Genomic DNA, 16,237 nt, shown 5'->3' on the forward strand with positions numbered 1-16,237 from the left:
TGCAGCCAAGACATCTAAATATTGGTAAACTGCAATATATTAAAGTGACACTAAAGCTTAATTTTTTTTTAACAAACATGTCTATACTTACCTGCTCTGTGCAGTGATTTTGCACAGAGCAGCCCCAATCCTCTTCTTTTTGAGTCCCCGCCGATGCTCCTGGATCCTCCCCCTCGAGCAGTACCCCTAGGGAAATTCACTCGCCCTGGTGTCACTGCTTCATGCTCATCCCCATTTTAAAAAAAAATTTGGTGTGGGGTTCCCCTCAAAATCTATACCAGACCTACGGGTCTGGTATGGATTTTGGAGGTGACCCCATGCCTTTTTTCTTTAATTTTGGTATGGGGTTCCCTTAAAATCAATAGCAGACCAAAGGGCCTGGTATGGAATTTAGGGGAACCCCATGCCAAAATAAGTATTTTTTCTACAGCTTTTTCTGCTGTCCTTTCAGCCCCTAGTCTGCATGGAGCCTCACTTTGGGGAGATATTATTGCCAGTTGTGCTTCTGGGACAGAAAGTAAATAGAACACATATCAATTGGAACACAGACAACAGCAAATAGACCCCAAAAAATGATAGAGGTTCTGACCATAAAAAAGATTTAGGCTGGCGTTCTCTTTAACTATACTTCCTGTAAGGTAATAGTTTGTGGGCATGAAAGTGGTTTGGGATGTTACCAACTGACAGGAATGTATTAGTAATTGTTTTAGATATAGCCTTTTTTCAAATTTAGCATTGCTGGAGCTATCCTTGAAATACTGCTTATCCCTTGTCTCCGAAGACAAATTGGGAGAGAGCAGAAAAGGAGAGACACAAACTGCAGCCAGAGACAGGGCAGAGGCTCCAGAGGTTACTGCTATAGGCAGCAGCCTGTGGAGGAATGACCACATCCCTCTTGCCTGAGGGCTGCTGGGAGAAGCAAAGACGTGTGGGGGAAGTAGTCCCAAGAGAGACTGGGATCAGTGTTGTAGAATTGTGCAGGATGACAAGTCCCAGAAGATGGGTGCTAGAGAGAGTATGAAAAAAGAAGTAGAAGCCTTGGCTTGGGGTGTCTCATGCATAGGATGAGGATAAATAGTTGGAGGACTACTGAGTTGGAGACATTGCTTACGTCCAGAGATCACCATGATATCAGAGCAAGACTGTGCTGATACACTTGTTTGGAAGCTGCTGCCATCAGAGGGATCCAGCAAATTGCAGAAGAGGTGCACCATTGCTGTGGATCCTTATGCATCCAAAGTTCCAGACACCAGAGAAAGTGAAGGGGCTTCACAGCAGACTGCATAGTGGTGAGAGGACACTGGCCACAATCTGATTACCTTCCTATTGCCACCCTAATTTTGGATTTAGTTTGGGGATTTTCACCCCTTTCTGGTTGAATTACACATTTTTTGAGCGCTCCAATGCACTTAATGGACTCTGGGCCCAGGAGCGGACTGACCATTTGGAAACTCGGGCACTGCCCAAGGGCCCGGGGTCAGTAGGGGGCCCCATGAGATGCCCCTGGTACCTTTTTCATAGGCTTTTTTGAGTTTGGACACAGGGGCCCCATGATCCCCTATTGCCCGGGGGCCCCATGAGTTGTCAGTCCGCCCCTGACTGGGCCCCAATACTAGCAATGTCTGTTACCACACTGACCAGTGGAAAGGGTTGTAGAGAGACTCTAAAACGTTTAGCCTCTAGACAAGTATCATCTATCAGGATTTAGGTACCCAATGAGTTTGGGTTCAGCAGTACTTGGTTTACACATTCTTATTGTAGAACTGTTTAAATTTGCTTTACTTTGTGACTGTTTACTGCTGGTCACATTTTTGTTCCTTCATTAGGTGTCGTTGGCACTGAGAACAGGTGACTTAAAGGACAGGGGCTCCTCCGGGGTGGGGGGGAGGGGGTGCTACATTTGTATATTTTACATTATCTAGTTTTCATCTGACAATGTTATGTGGCTTTGAACAAGAAATTCTAATGGGGCATTCTCTCTCCGATATCAGAAACTGTGATTCAATTCACTAGAAAACATGTGGAGATGGCTTTTATTTCAGACTATGAGCATGATATTTTAATAGTCAGTCCTCGGGCAGTGGTTTGTGTGTTTAGAAAAACTAACAGAAAGGGAAACAAACAAAATATATTACAAATACAAATGTACCTATGTATTGAAATAATTAAACATGGTAGTGTAGTATTTATTAAAATGTAACTTTAACCAAATCCTTTTTTTAGTTTAGGACACAACAAGTTAGAATGTCATGATTTATTTCTGTCTGTATTGTTGCTAAAGAGATCTCTCCTTACGCCATCTTCTAGTGACACAGAGGTTCCAACCTTTCATCACTTTCATAAATTAAAAAAAAGTTTTTCTATGGTTTATTTTTGACTCTGTTGGGCAGATTTATCCTCAATTCTTGTCCCAGTGACAGCACGGGAAGTGAGGATAAATCTCTCCAAAAGGTGGCACAGGCAGCAGTAAAGAACCAACACAGATGCTAACATTTCCCTACTCTATAGAAAATAAAACAAGCATCTAAATAAAACAAGTATCTGGAATTCCAACTTAAATATCTGTTTTATTATAACAGCCCAAATTCATTGGATGTCATACTACATTCACAAGGGTGACTGTAAAAAGAGAGAATAGTGCACATAAGGAAGACATGGTCCACACTTTGCCTTTGTTGACTACCCTTTCACATCTTTCACCCACATACCACCGGTCTCCAGATGTTTTGCACCTGTAAAGTAAAAAGTGTATTCATTAATCTGTGATATAGCCAAATATGTATTCAGTATAGAAAGAAATGCAAATCTAAAAGTGCCAATATCACTTCAGACAGATTGTATGCTGTATTGTTACATTAGATAAATAAAGATGTAATGAAATATTACATGCTAGGGAGCCATTTATAGTTCTCTCAGTAGCATAAACAATATATGTCACCTCAAGCACCTCAGTACACACAACACTATACGCCCCAATACAAACCAGACCACACACTCTGATACGATCCCACATACTCCTTATGACATTATACTCACCTTACAGCTCCCATATGGCTGAAGAGGCAGGAGGGAGAACCTCAGTTCCACAGTATTCATTCACCTAGGGCTCCACACTGACGGGAATCTCTGCCAGTTTTCTTCACATCTCTTTCCTGCCAACTTCACTCCATCCTTCTGTAGAGCCAGGTGCTGGAAGTCAGTGCATTGCAGGCCTGGCACTCACTGCCACTTTGTAGAGTTACAAGGAAAGAGCAGGCTGCTACAGAGGTACGGAATGAGGACCATAGGCAGCTGCTCAGTACTTTTGAACCACCTAACATGACTCTAACAAAGAAACATTTATGACAAAGTAGAGGGAAAGGTTGGATGCTAAAACCCCCACAGCCCCTATTTCTGCTTGCACTTGTCTCTGACACCCAGAGGCTCTCATTACTACTCTATAGTTAAAGTGAATCTGTTATTACAGTGACACTGGTCATGAGAAAAAGCCATGATTTTTAATTTCAACCATGCCTCTGTAGAACCAGATTTTGTGAATTCTTGATTTTATTCCAACTTTTAGCCGTGCTATATAATCCCCCTCCCTCCCATCCATCATATGCCAGACTAGTGTAGTAACATTAGCAGTCAATGGAGAGAATTGGTTTGATATGTAGCAATCAATGTATCAGAGCTTGAACACTAGAAAAGTAATAGATTCTCATGCACAGGAGATGTACAGTATTGCATAGGTTTTACCAAAATGGGGGAGATTTACTAAAACTGAGGCACACAGAGTCTGGTGCAGCTGTGCATAGTAACCAATCATCTTCTGTCTTTAGCTTGATCAATTAAGCTTTGACAATAAAGCCTGGAAGCTGATTGGTTACTATGCAGAGCTGCACCAGATTATGCGTGCCCCTGTTTTAGTAAATCTCCTCCAGTGTTTAGTATTTTAATTTTTTTAGCTAGAGATCTGCTTGAGATAGGTTTGCTATTCATGCATGATGGCAACTATATTTGTTCATGACATGTGCAGACTATTTTCTCAACTCAGAACAGTACAAACCCAAAACACAATTATGTAAATATCACATACACTAAACATAAGCATACAAGGAGTATGGGAGTATATACAACTGTGAAATTGGTAAATTCTCCATTACTATTACCACAGGAGTTATTTATATCATGTATGAGTAATTATAACTGATGAAGACAGATAAAGTGATATACATGCCTTATTTCCAATGACTAGCTCACGCTGTGACATGTGGACATATGTGGATATCCAGTGGCACCTGTTTTAGGCTTATGTCGTGATATATAGGTTTACTTGGATATGTTTGTCAGATTTGTTACATTGTTAAATAGATAGTCAGATTAAAAAAAAAAAACATAAATCCATCTAAGCCAACCAATAGAAATAAAAAACAAACAATCTTTGATTCACCTTTGACCCAGAGGAAGGCAAAAAAAACCCACCCTATAGGCATGGTCCAATTTGCTCCAGCAAATTGCTTTCTGATCCCCCAGGAGACAATCAGATATTCCCTGGATCAATGATCTCTGGTGTTGTCACCTATAATGTTAATATCCAGTTATATTTGGTGCATTAAGGAATGCTTCAGCTCTTTTTTAAAACAATATACTGAGCTGGCCAGAACTGGTTTTCAGCGAGTCTAGCTTTACATCACTTACTGTGAAGAAGCCTTTCCGTGTCCTTTCTATAGAACATTAAATAGGATGTATTTATTACCGCCCTAGCGGAGGAATTACCTTGAATGCCATGACTGCTTTATGTGAGATTTACAATAGTTTTTATAGTCAGTACCATGGTTTTTGATTATGTGACATTTTCCAGGTATGTTGTAAATAATAAATAATGATACTGAACATTATTATTATACAGGATTTATATAGCGCCAACAGTTTGCTCAGTGCTTTACAATATAAAGGGAGACATTACAGTAACAATACAGTTCAATACAAGAGGGTCCTGCTCCTTGGAGCTTACAATCTAAGAGACATGAGAGGTGATCTCTTTATATACTTTTTTGAAATGTGCATATTTTTAATGTACACTATAAAGTTTATGTGATATTTACATCTTTGTGTTTTGGGTTGGTAAAGTCCTGAGTTCAGGGTTCTTTTTAGTATTTTGGTTTGCATTGGATATTGGGAGATTCTGAGTCCCATTTTGATCTGAAGCCAGATTCCAAAAGTATCTTAATTAGACAGTATTGTCTGCTTTGCAAAATTGCACAATGGCTGTGTTTTATTCTTTGTTCTCCCAGTGTATATACTGTAAGAGTCAGTCAACTCACAGAAGACAATGCAATCCCAATGTGTCTGACATCTTGATTCAATAGTGCCAGCCTAAGACTGTATTGCATGTGACAGGTTCACTTTACCCTTTATACATTAAGTCTGTTGCATTATTTGCAGTCATCTGGCTGTTAATGGTCACCCTTAAGCAAGAGATTTTTACCTGCATACTGACTTTAAATTTTCCACAACACAGATTCCATCATTCAAACAGATATTTTGTGTGCACAGGACTGGCACATCGGGTGGTGGTGGTGATGTGGGTGGTGGCAATGGTTGGGTCTGTCTTAATTGGGAAATATCTGTAAAAATAAATAAGAGATAATGATTTTCTTACTCTGTTGAGGTGCTAGTAAGCAAAAATAAGCAAACATGTAATGTATAAACAATGCATAGATAACGGAAAAATATGTTTATTAGATTTGGTTGTATTTGCCTGCTGATGTTTGTATCAGAATTCACATACACATTCTACTCACTTCCAATTTCCCTTCCTACTACTACATGGGGAGGTTCCTCTTGTTATAGTTCCATGATCCATTTTTCAATGATTAGTCCCAGTGTTGTTATAGGAGAAAAATTACCTTCTTATAAGAGATAAACTGCTGGAAACAGCAGTGATCAAATCAGGCTTCAACTATGTACTGAATGCCCTCATACATGGAAACCATGATTAAAAAGACTCTTCCCATGCACAGCAAAGTGACAGGATCTCTGAAAAAAGATCTCTCCCACACCCCTGCCAAATGTCTATATTTGGCTTTTCAGTGCTTCCCCCTCCACAGCCAAAACTGGCAGGGGACCAGGTGATGTCATCTTCCCTAATCATGTGAAAACCCAAGCACTGTCACATGAAATAAGATTGTATGCTCCTCCATTTGCAAAATGCTGATTATTATGAAGGACAGGGGAAGAAGGAACAGCAACAAACTGCTGGTAAGGCAAGTAAGAGATAATTTTTTAGAAACAATGTTACTTTGCCTTGCATGCGTAGCACACCCTTGGGTGGAACTTGGCTAGATATATAGGTTCAGCTCTCACCTGAATCTGGTGACACCTCCGATTATACCCAGAACAATCCGACACTCTGAAAATATTTTATATGGGTTTTATTGAAGAAACAAACCCTGAAAAAGAACTAGCTTTTTTAACACACGTAATGTGCATAAACCACAGATACCACTTTGCATAACACAGTTAGTAAGAAATCACTCTTCACTCGCCAAAGACTCCAAACACTGACTAGTATCACACTGACTAGGATGACATATGAGATTGACATTGACACATGAAACAATATGTTAATGAGGTTAAGCAGCTTATTGACATTTGTTATAGCAGTACTATCTAGAGCAGAAATGTCCTACCTAACCACTGGCCAGTGGGATGAAACTTAAAGTCTCTCAACGTTGGGGCCCTTTAATCAATGGAAGAGCGCTCACTCTCTGCATGGGAGAGTATTTGTAATCCAGGGATAGCAGGATAGCACAGTCTCCTTTAAGCAGAAACTTCCAGTGAACATTGCAATAGAAGAAAAACAACACTTCAACAAATCTTTATCATAGAGGTGAAATCCTGATATACTGACACTTGCTCAGCATATTCAGAGCAGCCAGCTTCTGTGGGGACTTGGAACTAAACACACTCTTCAGCCACAGCACAAGTCTTGAGGAGACAAACCAGTAATATACAGAGGCAGAATTCACTCATCAATCAGCATGCAGGCATAGCTAATTTTGAGCAGCTTGGGCTTTCCAAGATATGAGTCACTCTGAGAATTAGAGAGCAGGCTTTCTCATGACCATTCTCCAGAGATGAACAGCAAATGCAGCAATATCAAAATCCCCTTTCATCTCAGAGTACTCACGGTTTTTGGATTGTCCTCTAGATAGCATTAGACAGCAGTAAAAATCCTCTCTCTTTCAGCAGCTCCAGACTTTGAGAGACACATGCACTTGAGTGGCTGTAATCCTGAGTGTCAGGCAGGACAATCCTTGATTTGCACACTGTCCTCCTGCAACAATTCCTCTGCTACACACTCCCAGCCCAGCCCATGGGCTCTAGCAGCACAAAGAGTGAGACTCTGTGACTTTACACCAGGAGTCCTTGCTCTATGCGGTCCCCTGAAAATGTCTGCCTCCCCACATGTGCTACTTCTTTTTTTCTCTCTCCTTTCCTCCACAGCCAATCATAAGTTTAGCTGCAGCAGTGCTGCTATTGGTGGATCCTTCTCAGCTGTAGCAACCACCAATCAGAGCATAGTCCTGCTTTTCCTGTCTGTCACTCACAACGAGGGAAAAGAAAAAAAAATGCTTTGCAACTGCTGTTTAAGATTTAAAGCAACCAGCACCTCTCTACACGTCTTCTTTTTTGCAAGTTGTAGAAAATGATATCTGCCTACAGACTAAAATTAGAAGAATTGTTTTTGCAATTATTGATAAATTTTAAAAGGAAGCATACTGTATATTACATCAATGTTTTAACAAAAGAGTTATCCTTTGTATCTAGTGGTTTGTATACTCCAGATTGTTATTTCAGCTCTGGATAGATTGAAGTGTGTGGAAACACCTACCCAAGCATAAGCATTGTTCCAATATTTTTATCAAACAGTAAAACAATATTTCAGTTAGAGCATGGGAAATGGAGTGTGAAACCCAAAGGTTTTTACTGTAGTACCATGATTCTGGGATTTTATTTGGGAACGAAAAGAAGTATCACTACTTGCTCCATGGTGAAGGGGCAACTGTTCCAATAAGCTCCTTTACAAGTTTTCTGAGACAAGAACATAGCAACAAGGTGGATAACCTGCACATAGACCCTCCACATCCATTTATCTGCAGGACTGTTAGATTTCAAAGAATCCCATGCCCTTCAGCATTAGGCTGGTTTTTTGAGAAGGGAACCGATTGATTGATTGATTGATTTATGTTTGCTTTGTATTTTAAAGCCCTGTCTAATGCTGCATTAAGTGATGCCTTTGTTCAGGGCCATCTGAATTATTAATTGGACCCTGGGCAAACATTTCTTGGGCTCCTCCACCCCCCTCCCCCTGCTCACATGGAATTTTGCTCTCAACTTGATCTAAGACATACAATAAATAGCAGCTAGATTCAAAATCAGGTCACAGGCAGCGATTGTGTTTGCTTGCCAGGGCTTACAGCATATTATTACAGCTCATTTACTGGTTGCTAGAGGTTACAACACATAATTTCTGTAATTTCTGCTTGTCGATTGGTTGCTAGAGGTTACTGCACATCACTAATGCTCACCCATTGGTTGCTAGGACTGCGGGGGAGAAGGTGTAATCAGTGGAAGTGCTGGGGGGAGGAATGGGATGTGAGACAGTGCTGGGGGGGGGGGGTGAGATCAATAACACTTACTTTCTGTCACTTGTCAGTCAGTGTCCACTCGGTTTCCCCTGCCTGCATGCGAGGGGGGAGAAGAGAGAGTGGGGGTGAGAGAGAAAGGGGGTTAGAAAGAGACAGGTGAGAGAAGGGGGATGAGAGTGGTGAGAGAGAGAAAGGTGGGAGGGGTGTGGGGGGTGAAAGGGAGAAGTTGTGAGAGAGAGAGAAGGGGGATGAGAGAGAGGGAGTGGGGTGGGAGAGAGAAGGGGGTGATAGAGAGAGGGATTGAGAGAGAGAGAGAGAGAGGGGGGATGAGAGAGAGGGAGTGGGGTGAGAGAAGGGGGAGAGAGAGGCATGGGAGAGAGAGGTGGGTGAGAGAGGGGGGGGTTAGAAAAAGAGAGGGGGAGTGAGAAACAAAGAGGGGTGAGAGAGAGAGAGAAGGGGTGTGAGAGAGAGAAGGCAAGAAGGAGAGGGTGTGAGAGAGAGAAAGGAGGGAGGTAGGGAGAGAGAAGGGGTGGGGGGTGGCAGAGAGGGGGAGTGAGAAAGAGAGAGGGGTGAGAGAGGGGGGTGAGGGAGGGGGATTGGGGGAGAGAGAGGGGGATGGGAGAAAGAGGTGGGGTGAGAGAGATTGAGAGTGAGAAAGAGAGAGGGATAAGAGAGAGAAGGGGTGAGGGGGGGTGAAAGAGAGGAGGGAGGGCGAGAGAGGGGTGACAGAAGGGGGAGTGAGAAAGAGAGAGGGTGAGAGAGGGGGGGTGAGAGAGAGGGGGGTGAGAGAGTGGGATGAGAAAGAGAGGGGTGAGAGAAGGGGGTTGAGAGAGAAGGGGGTGATAGAGAGGGGGTTAGAGAGAGGGGGGATGAGAGAGAGGGAGTGGGGTGAGAAAGGGGGAGTGAGAAACCGAGGGGTGAGAGAGAGAAAGGAGGGAGGGGTGTGGGGGTGAAAGGGAGAAGTAGTGAGAGAGAGAGGGGGGGGATGAGAGAGAGGGAGTGGGGTTGGAGAGAGAAAGGGTGAGAGAGGGGAGGTGGGAGACAGAAAGGGGGGTGAGAGAGAGACCCTTAGCCCTGCCCCTGTCTGTAGTCATTCCTGTGCCCCCTGTCCCAGTGTGTGGGTAGGTGAATGTGATGCCTAGTACTTACCTCCCGCCCGTCTTCATCCTCTGTACAAAGCCCCTGGTTAGCCTGTCCTCCTGTTGATTTCAGAGCTGGGAGTGGAGAGAATGCTGCACCCACTGCTGCTCGTCTCAAGCAGGGAGATGGAGAAGGTCTTCTCCCTCCCGGGCTCTCGGTCCTAGCCACACTAGTGCTGCTAAACTTCCCCGCGGCCTCTGTCTCCGGGGCCCGCTGATCGCCTGTCAAGGTCCTACCTTTCTTCAGAGCTTGTGCATCTCCATGAGCTGGCATCCATCTTGGTATTCTGCAAAGCATGGTGGGAACCTTTATGCCTTCAGGCTTCTGCGGCTCCTCCTCAGAAGGGTGTGGTTGAGCACATTTAAACCTGCTGTCTGCAAGTGTGCTCTGCACTTGTGTCCTGTATGTTGCCCTGTTGCAAGCTCTTGTGTTGTTCCCATTGCTCTCCTGGTAACCGACTCGGCTTTGACAAGACTATTCTCTGTGTTAACCTTTTACCTGACCTCCCGTTGCTGAACCCGGCCCGTGACCTGAGTATTCTTTGCCTACCGTCTAGTACTGTCTGCTCCGTTGTTATTGACCCGGCTTGTCTGACTACTCTACTCGTGTTCCCATCTAGCTCCCACCAGCTGTACGCCATTGGCGGCAGTCGTTATCGCAGCTGGGGTCACTCGGGGGCCGCGACCTGGTCTCAGGCTGCGTCAAGTCCATCCCCACCATCAGGGGCCCTGGTGAAGGGTAGCCTGGGGCTTAGACTCCGCGCCCTGAGGGACTCCGGTCTGTGGGTAGTGGCTATCGTCAGTCGCAGCGTGACCGTACCATAGGCCTGCCTGCCCGTTCCAGCATTCCTGCCCTGACATTACACAAGTGCCATGAATCCTGACGGTGCAGGTACGCCTTCGATCCCTATGTTACTCGCCAGACTTGACCAACAGGATCGCTTGTTGGATCAGTTTGCTCAGGCGTTGCAGGCTCTGCTTGCACGCACAGCGCACCTTACTCCTGGGGCTATTAGGTCAGTTGTTACTCCGGTGGACTCTCCCACTGTTGCTCCGGTTGTTGCACCTACCTCCGCATCTGTTGCGGAACCCGCGGTACCCAGAGGTATGACTGGTTCTGCCCCTCTTCCTCAGCGCTTTGGGGGGGAACCGAGTCAGTGTCGTGGTTTCCTTAACCAAGTGGGGATTTACTTTGAATTAATACCTCACGCTTTCCCTACTGAGAGGGCAAAGGTGGGCTTCCTAATCTCGCTACTCTCTGATAGGGCCTTGGCCTGGGCTAATCCCTTATGGGAGAGGAATGACCCTGTGATTCACGTGTTTACCCGTTTCGTTTCCTCCTTCCGTACTGTGTTCGACGTGCCCGCTCGCTCCGCTTCTGCTGCCAAATTGCTCATGTCCATGCATCAGGGTTCACGAACAGTTGCCGAGTACGCCATCGAATTTCGTACTTTGGCGGCAGAGGTGGGTTGGAACAATGAGGCTCTAGTGGCTGCTTTCTCTCATGGTCTCTCTGATGCGTTGAAGGACGAGATCGCAGCCAAAGAACTGCCTATGGAGTTAGAGGCACTCATCTCCTTCCTAATCTTGATTGACACCAGGCTCAGAGAGAGGCCTTCATTTAAGGAGCGTCTGCGGAGGCCTCCTAACCGTTTGGCGCCTACGTTTTCTGTCCCACCCGTGCCTCCCTCTCCTCCCACACCTCCTGGGGATGGTTTGTCTGGTAATGAGCCCATGCAGCTGGGGTTTGCTCGCCTTTCCGAGGGGGAGCGGGCCTCTCGGCGTCGGGAGGGTCGCTGCCTGTACTGTGGACTCGGGGGGCATTTTCGGCAGTCCTGTCCGGTCCGTCCGGGAAACGCCCGCACCTGAGATCCTGTCGGGGGCAGATCTTGGGTGGAGTTTCCTCGTCCCCGGTTTCCCGTAAAGATAAACCGCTTATCACCGTTGTCCTCTCTTGGGCAGGAGGCTCGGTGACGGCCCAGGCGTTGGTAGACTCTGGGGCTGGTGGTTTGTTTATGGACAGTTCGTTTGCTGCCCAGTACTCCATTCCTCTGCAGGCTCGAGAGACTCCATTGGTTCTCGAGGCGATAGATGGCAGGCCCTTGCAGCCATCGCAGGTTACCCACGAGACCCTGCCGGTGGAGGTAGCTATTGGGGCTGTTCACAGGGAATTGGCCTGTTTCCAGGTAATTTCTTCCCCGCACTACTCCGTGGTTTTGGGCTATCCCTGGCTTCAGAGGCACAATCCGACCTTTGATTGGCGATCGGCCGAGATTCTCTCATGGTCACCACGGTGTGGGGCTGGTTGCATCCGTGGTCCGGTTAAGGTGCTGTGCACCTCCTCGGACTCTGTGCTGCCCACTGAATATGGGGAGTACGTGGACGTGTTTGACAAGGTGCGCGCCGGTGCTCTGCCTCCTCATCGTCCATACGATTGTGCCATAACCTTACAAACTGGTGCCACTCCTCCGCGTGGCAGGGTGTATCCTCTTTCGGTGGCAGAGAATCAGGCCATGGAGGAATACGTTGCGGATGCGCTTTCCCGGGGGCACATTCGCAAGTCTACGTCTCCAGCAGGAGCTGGGTTTTTTTTCGTGAAAAAGAAGGGAGGTGAGCTGAGACCCTGCATTGATTTTAGGGGTCTCAATCGGATCACAATTAAAAATGCTTATCCTATTCCGTTGATCACCGAGTTGTTTGACCGCCTCAAGGGAGCAACGGTCTTTACTAAACTCGACCTTAGGGCTGCCTACAACCTCGTACGGATCAAGGAGGGCGACGAGTGGAAGACCGCGTTCAACACCAGAACCGGCCACTATGAATACCTGGTTATGCCCTTCGGGTTGTGTAACGCACCCGCGGTCTTTCAAGAGTTTATTAACGATGTCTTACGTGACTTGTTGCAGCAGTGCGTGGTGGTTTACTTGGACGACATCCTGGTTTACTCTGCGTCTATGGAGACTCATATCCAGGATGTTAAGCGGGTGCTGCAACGGTTGCGTGAAAACGAGCTTTTCTGTAAGCTCGAGAAGTGTGAATTTCACCAATCCCAGGTTGCCTTTTTGGGCTACATCATTTCCCCGGTGGGTTTTTCTATGGACCCTGAGAAGGTTTCAGCGGTTCTGCAGTGGCCTCGTCCCAGTGGTCTTCGGTCCATTCAGCGCTTTTTGGGATTTGCCAACTATTATCGGAAGTTTATCAGGAACTTTTCAACACTGTCCAAGCCTCTCTCAGACCTGACCAAGAAGGGCAGTAACCCTCACGAGTGGTCACCCGAGGCCATCTCAGCTTTCAAGGCTCTGAAAGCCGCCTTCACTTCGGCCCCAATTCTGTCTCATCCCAATCCTGGGTTGCCTTTTGTTCTCGAGGTTGATGCATCTGAGACAGGAGTAGGTGCTCTCTTCTCCCAGCGTCGGTCACCCGAGGGACCCCTACTTCCTTGTGGGTTCTACTCCAAGAAGCTTTCCTCTGCAGAGTGCAACTACCAGATTGGAGACAGGGAGTTGTTGGCCATTATTCTGGCTCTCAAGGAATGGAGGCACCTGCTTGAGGGTTCTGTGGTCCCGGTCCTAGTTCTCACTGACCACAAGAACCTCACATATCTCTCGGAGGCTAAGAGGTTGACACCCCGTCAGGCCAGGTGGGCTCTGTTTTTGTCACGTTTTAACTATGTGGTCTCTTACTTGCCTGGTTCCAAGAATGTCAGGGCTGATGCCTTGTCGCGGCAATACTCTGAGCTGTCCAGGGAGGACACTGAGCCGACCTCGGTCATTCCTCCAAACCAGATCCTGGCTGCCATTCGTACCAACCTGACTTCTCCCCTTGGGGAGCAGATTTTGGCAGCTCAAACTAACGCTCCCCCTGCGAGACCGGCTGGAAGATGTTTTGTACCTGAGGGATTGCGTACCCGCTTGCTACGTACCTACCATAATTCTAAGACTGCCGGTCATCCTGGTAGGAACCAATTGTCCTGGGTCGTTTCTCGGTTATTCTGGTGGCCATCTCTCCGTTCTGACATCGCCTCATATGTAGCAGCTTGTTCGGTCTGTGCCCGGAATAAATCTCCTCGGCACCTTCCATTGGGCCTTTTGCAACCCATTCCCAATGGGGAGCGTCCCTGGTCACACCTGGGCATGGATTTTATTGTGGCTCTTCCTGTGTCTCAAGGTCATACGGTCATTCTTATGGTGATCGATCGCTTTTCTAAGATGTGCCATTGCGTTCCGTTCAAGAAATTGCCGACTGCACAAGAACTGGCTACGGTTTTCGCAAAGGAGATCTTTCGCTTGCACGGGTTGCCCAAGGTGATTGTCTCGGACCGTGGGAGCCAGTTTGTATCCAGGTTCTGGCGCGCCTTCTGCTCCCAGTTGGGTATCGAGCTTTCCTTCTCTTCGGCCTACCACCCTCAGTCCAATGGGGCTGCGGAGCGTTCCAACCAGGCCCTGGAACAATTCCTTCGTTGCTATATATCGGATCATCAGGACAACTGGGTCGATCTCCTGCCATGGGCAGAGTTTGCGAGGAACTCGGCTGTCAACTCCTCCTCTGGGATGTCCCCCTTCATGGCCAACTATGGGTTCCAACCCGCTGTATTGCCTGAGTTGTTCTCTCCACAGGACATTCCGGCTGTGGATAACCACCTGGCTGCTCTGCGCTCCTCATGGGGGCAGATTCAGAGGTCCTTGAAGGACTCTGAACAGCGCCAGAAGCTCCAGGCTGATCGTAGACGGTTGCCCGCTCCCTCATACCAGGTCGGGGATCAGGTGTGGTTGTCCACTCGCAACCTCAAGCTTCGGGTGCCCGCACCAAAGCTGGCCCCCCGTTTTGTTGGTCCTTTCCGCATTCTTCGCAGGGTGAACCCGGTTGCCTATGCCCTTGCTCTTCCTCCTGGGATGCACATCTCCAATGTCTTCTACGTATCCCTGTTGAAACCTCTGATTTGTAATCGCTTTACTGCCTCTCCGCCTCGGCCTCGTCCTATCAGGGTCGACGGCCATGAGGAGTATGAGGTGAGCCGCATCTTGGATTCTCGGTTGGTCCGCGGTCGGGTACAATTTCTGGTCCATTGGCGTGGTTATGGTCCCGAGGAACGTTCCTGGGTTCCTTCCGCGGATGTTCATGCTCCTGCCCTCCTCTGCGCTTTTCACGCCCGATTTCCTCAGAAACCTTTTGTTGAGCCGCGGAGGGGGAGGGGCCCTTGAGGTGGAGGTACTGTCAAGGTCCTACCTTTCTTCAGAGCTTGTGCATCTCCATGAGCTGGCATCCATCTTGGTTTTCTGCAAAGCATGGTGGGAACCTTTATGCCTTCAGGCTTCTGCGGCTCCTCCTCAGAAGGGTGTGGTTGAGCACATTTAAACCTGCTGTCTGCAAGTGTGCTCTGCACTTGTGTCCTGTATGTTGCCCTGTTGCAAGCTCTTGTGTTGTTCCCATTGCTCTCCTGGTAACCGACTCGGCTTTGACAAGACTATTCTCTGTGTTAACCCTTTACCTGACCTCCCGTTGCTGAACCCGGCCCGTGACCTGAGTATTCTTTGCCTACCGTCTAGTACTGTCTGCTCCGTTGTTATTGACCTGGCTTGTCTGACTACTCTACTCGTGTTCCCATCTAGCTCCCACCAGCTGTACACCATTGGCGGCAGTCGTTATCGCAGCTGGGATCACTCGGGGGCCGCGACCTGGTCTCAGGCTGCGTCAAGTCCATCCCCACCATCAGGGGCCCTGGTGAAGGGTAGCCTGGGGCTTAGACTCCGCGCCCTGAGGGACTCCGGTCTGTGGGTAGTGGCTATCGTCAGTCGCAGCGTGACCGTACCATAGGCCTGCCTGCCCGTTCCAGCGTTCCTGCCCTGACATCGCCTTGTGGAGCAAGGCGTTATTGTCCTGCCTGCACCCTGAGGATACCGCTGTCGGCACCAGATTAAGCTGCCCTGCTTCCCATCACTACCGGATTCTCCATGACAAGGGGCTCAAGGAGCAGCTGCTTTGGGCCCCACAATAATGACTAGGCCTAGGGCAGCTGCCCCTTTTGCCCCACGTTAAAGACGGCCCTGCCTTTCTTTTTATATTGTCTCTCAAGGTGTGCCCAACCAAAGTACTTCTTTTTTTTTCAGTTCATTGCAAGGCAACATATGTTTTGTCGATTGTTGACCATGTATGTCCATTAGGGTGCCATTGAAACTGAATGGCAATGCACCATAACAGGCATACACAATACACTGTGATAATGCAAGCAACAATAAGCACACCAAAGTGTGAAGGCCACCTTAACTATTGACTTAGCTCTAGGTCACATAACACAGGAAGTTATAACATAAAACCAAGTACTAGATGATTCTTGTCCTGACTACACAGGTAGAAATGTGTGATTCACAAGATGGGCTGAATAGAATTAAAAATCCTTTGCCAAGTAAAGCAATTCACATACAGTATATGTGCAGTTTATGCATTACAGAACTAAATTGAAGA

At 47.1% G+C, this 16,237-nt stretch overlaps 1 protein-coding gene and 1 long non-coding RNA gene across 2 annotated transcripts in view; one reads left to right on the forward strand and one right to left on the reverse strand.

Moving 5' to 3' along the window:
- Positions 1–2,547: 2,547 nt before the first annotated feature.
- LOC149461415 (meprin A subunit beta-like) overlaps positions 2,548–16,237 on the reverse strand; it is a 73,372-nt gene continuing 59,682 nt past the window's right edge. Inside the window, exons 13-14 of the mRNA XM_089678366.1 lie at positions 5,471–5,609; positions 2,548–2,732 (exon numbers count right to left, since the gene is read on the reverse strand). Of these exons, the coding sequence (XP_089534492.1) occupies positions 2,597–2,732; positions 5,471–5,609 (275 nt within the window). The 3' untranslated portion in view covers positions 2,548–2,596. The remainder of the gene's footprint in view (positions 2,733–5,470; positions 5,610–16,237) is intronic.
- Positions 6,108–16,237, forward strand: part of LOC149461416 (uncharacterized) — an 83,445-nt gene continuing 73,315 nt past the window's right edge. Inside the window, exon 1 of the long non-coding RNA XR_016312870.1 lies at positions 6,108–6,243. This is a non-coding gene — a long non-coding RNA (uncharacterized LOC149461416). The remainder of the gene's footprint in view (positions 6,244–16,237) is intronic.

The sequence above is a fragment of the Staurois parvus genome, unplaced genomic scaffold, assembly GCF_062004578.1.
Source record: "Staurois parvus isolate SC_StPar_1 unplaced genomic scaffold, SC_StPar_1.0 ptg000203l, whole genome shotgun sequence".
Taxonomy (NCBI): domain Eukaryota; kingdom Metazoa; phylum Chordata; class Amphibia; order Anura; family Ranidae; genus Staurois; species Staurois parvus.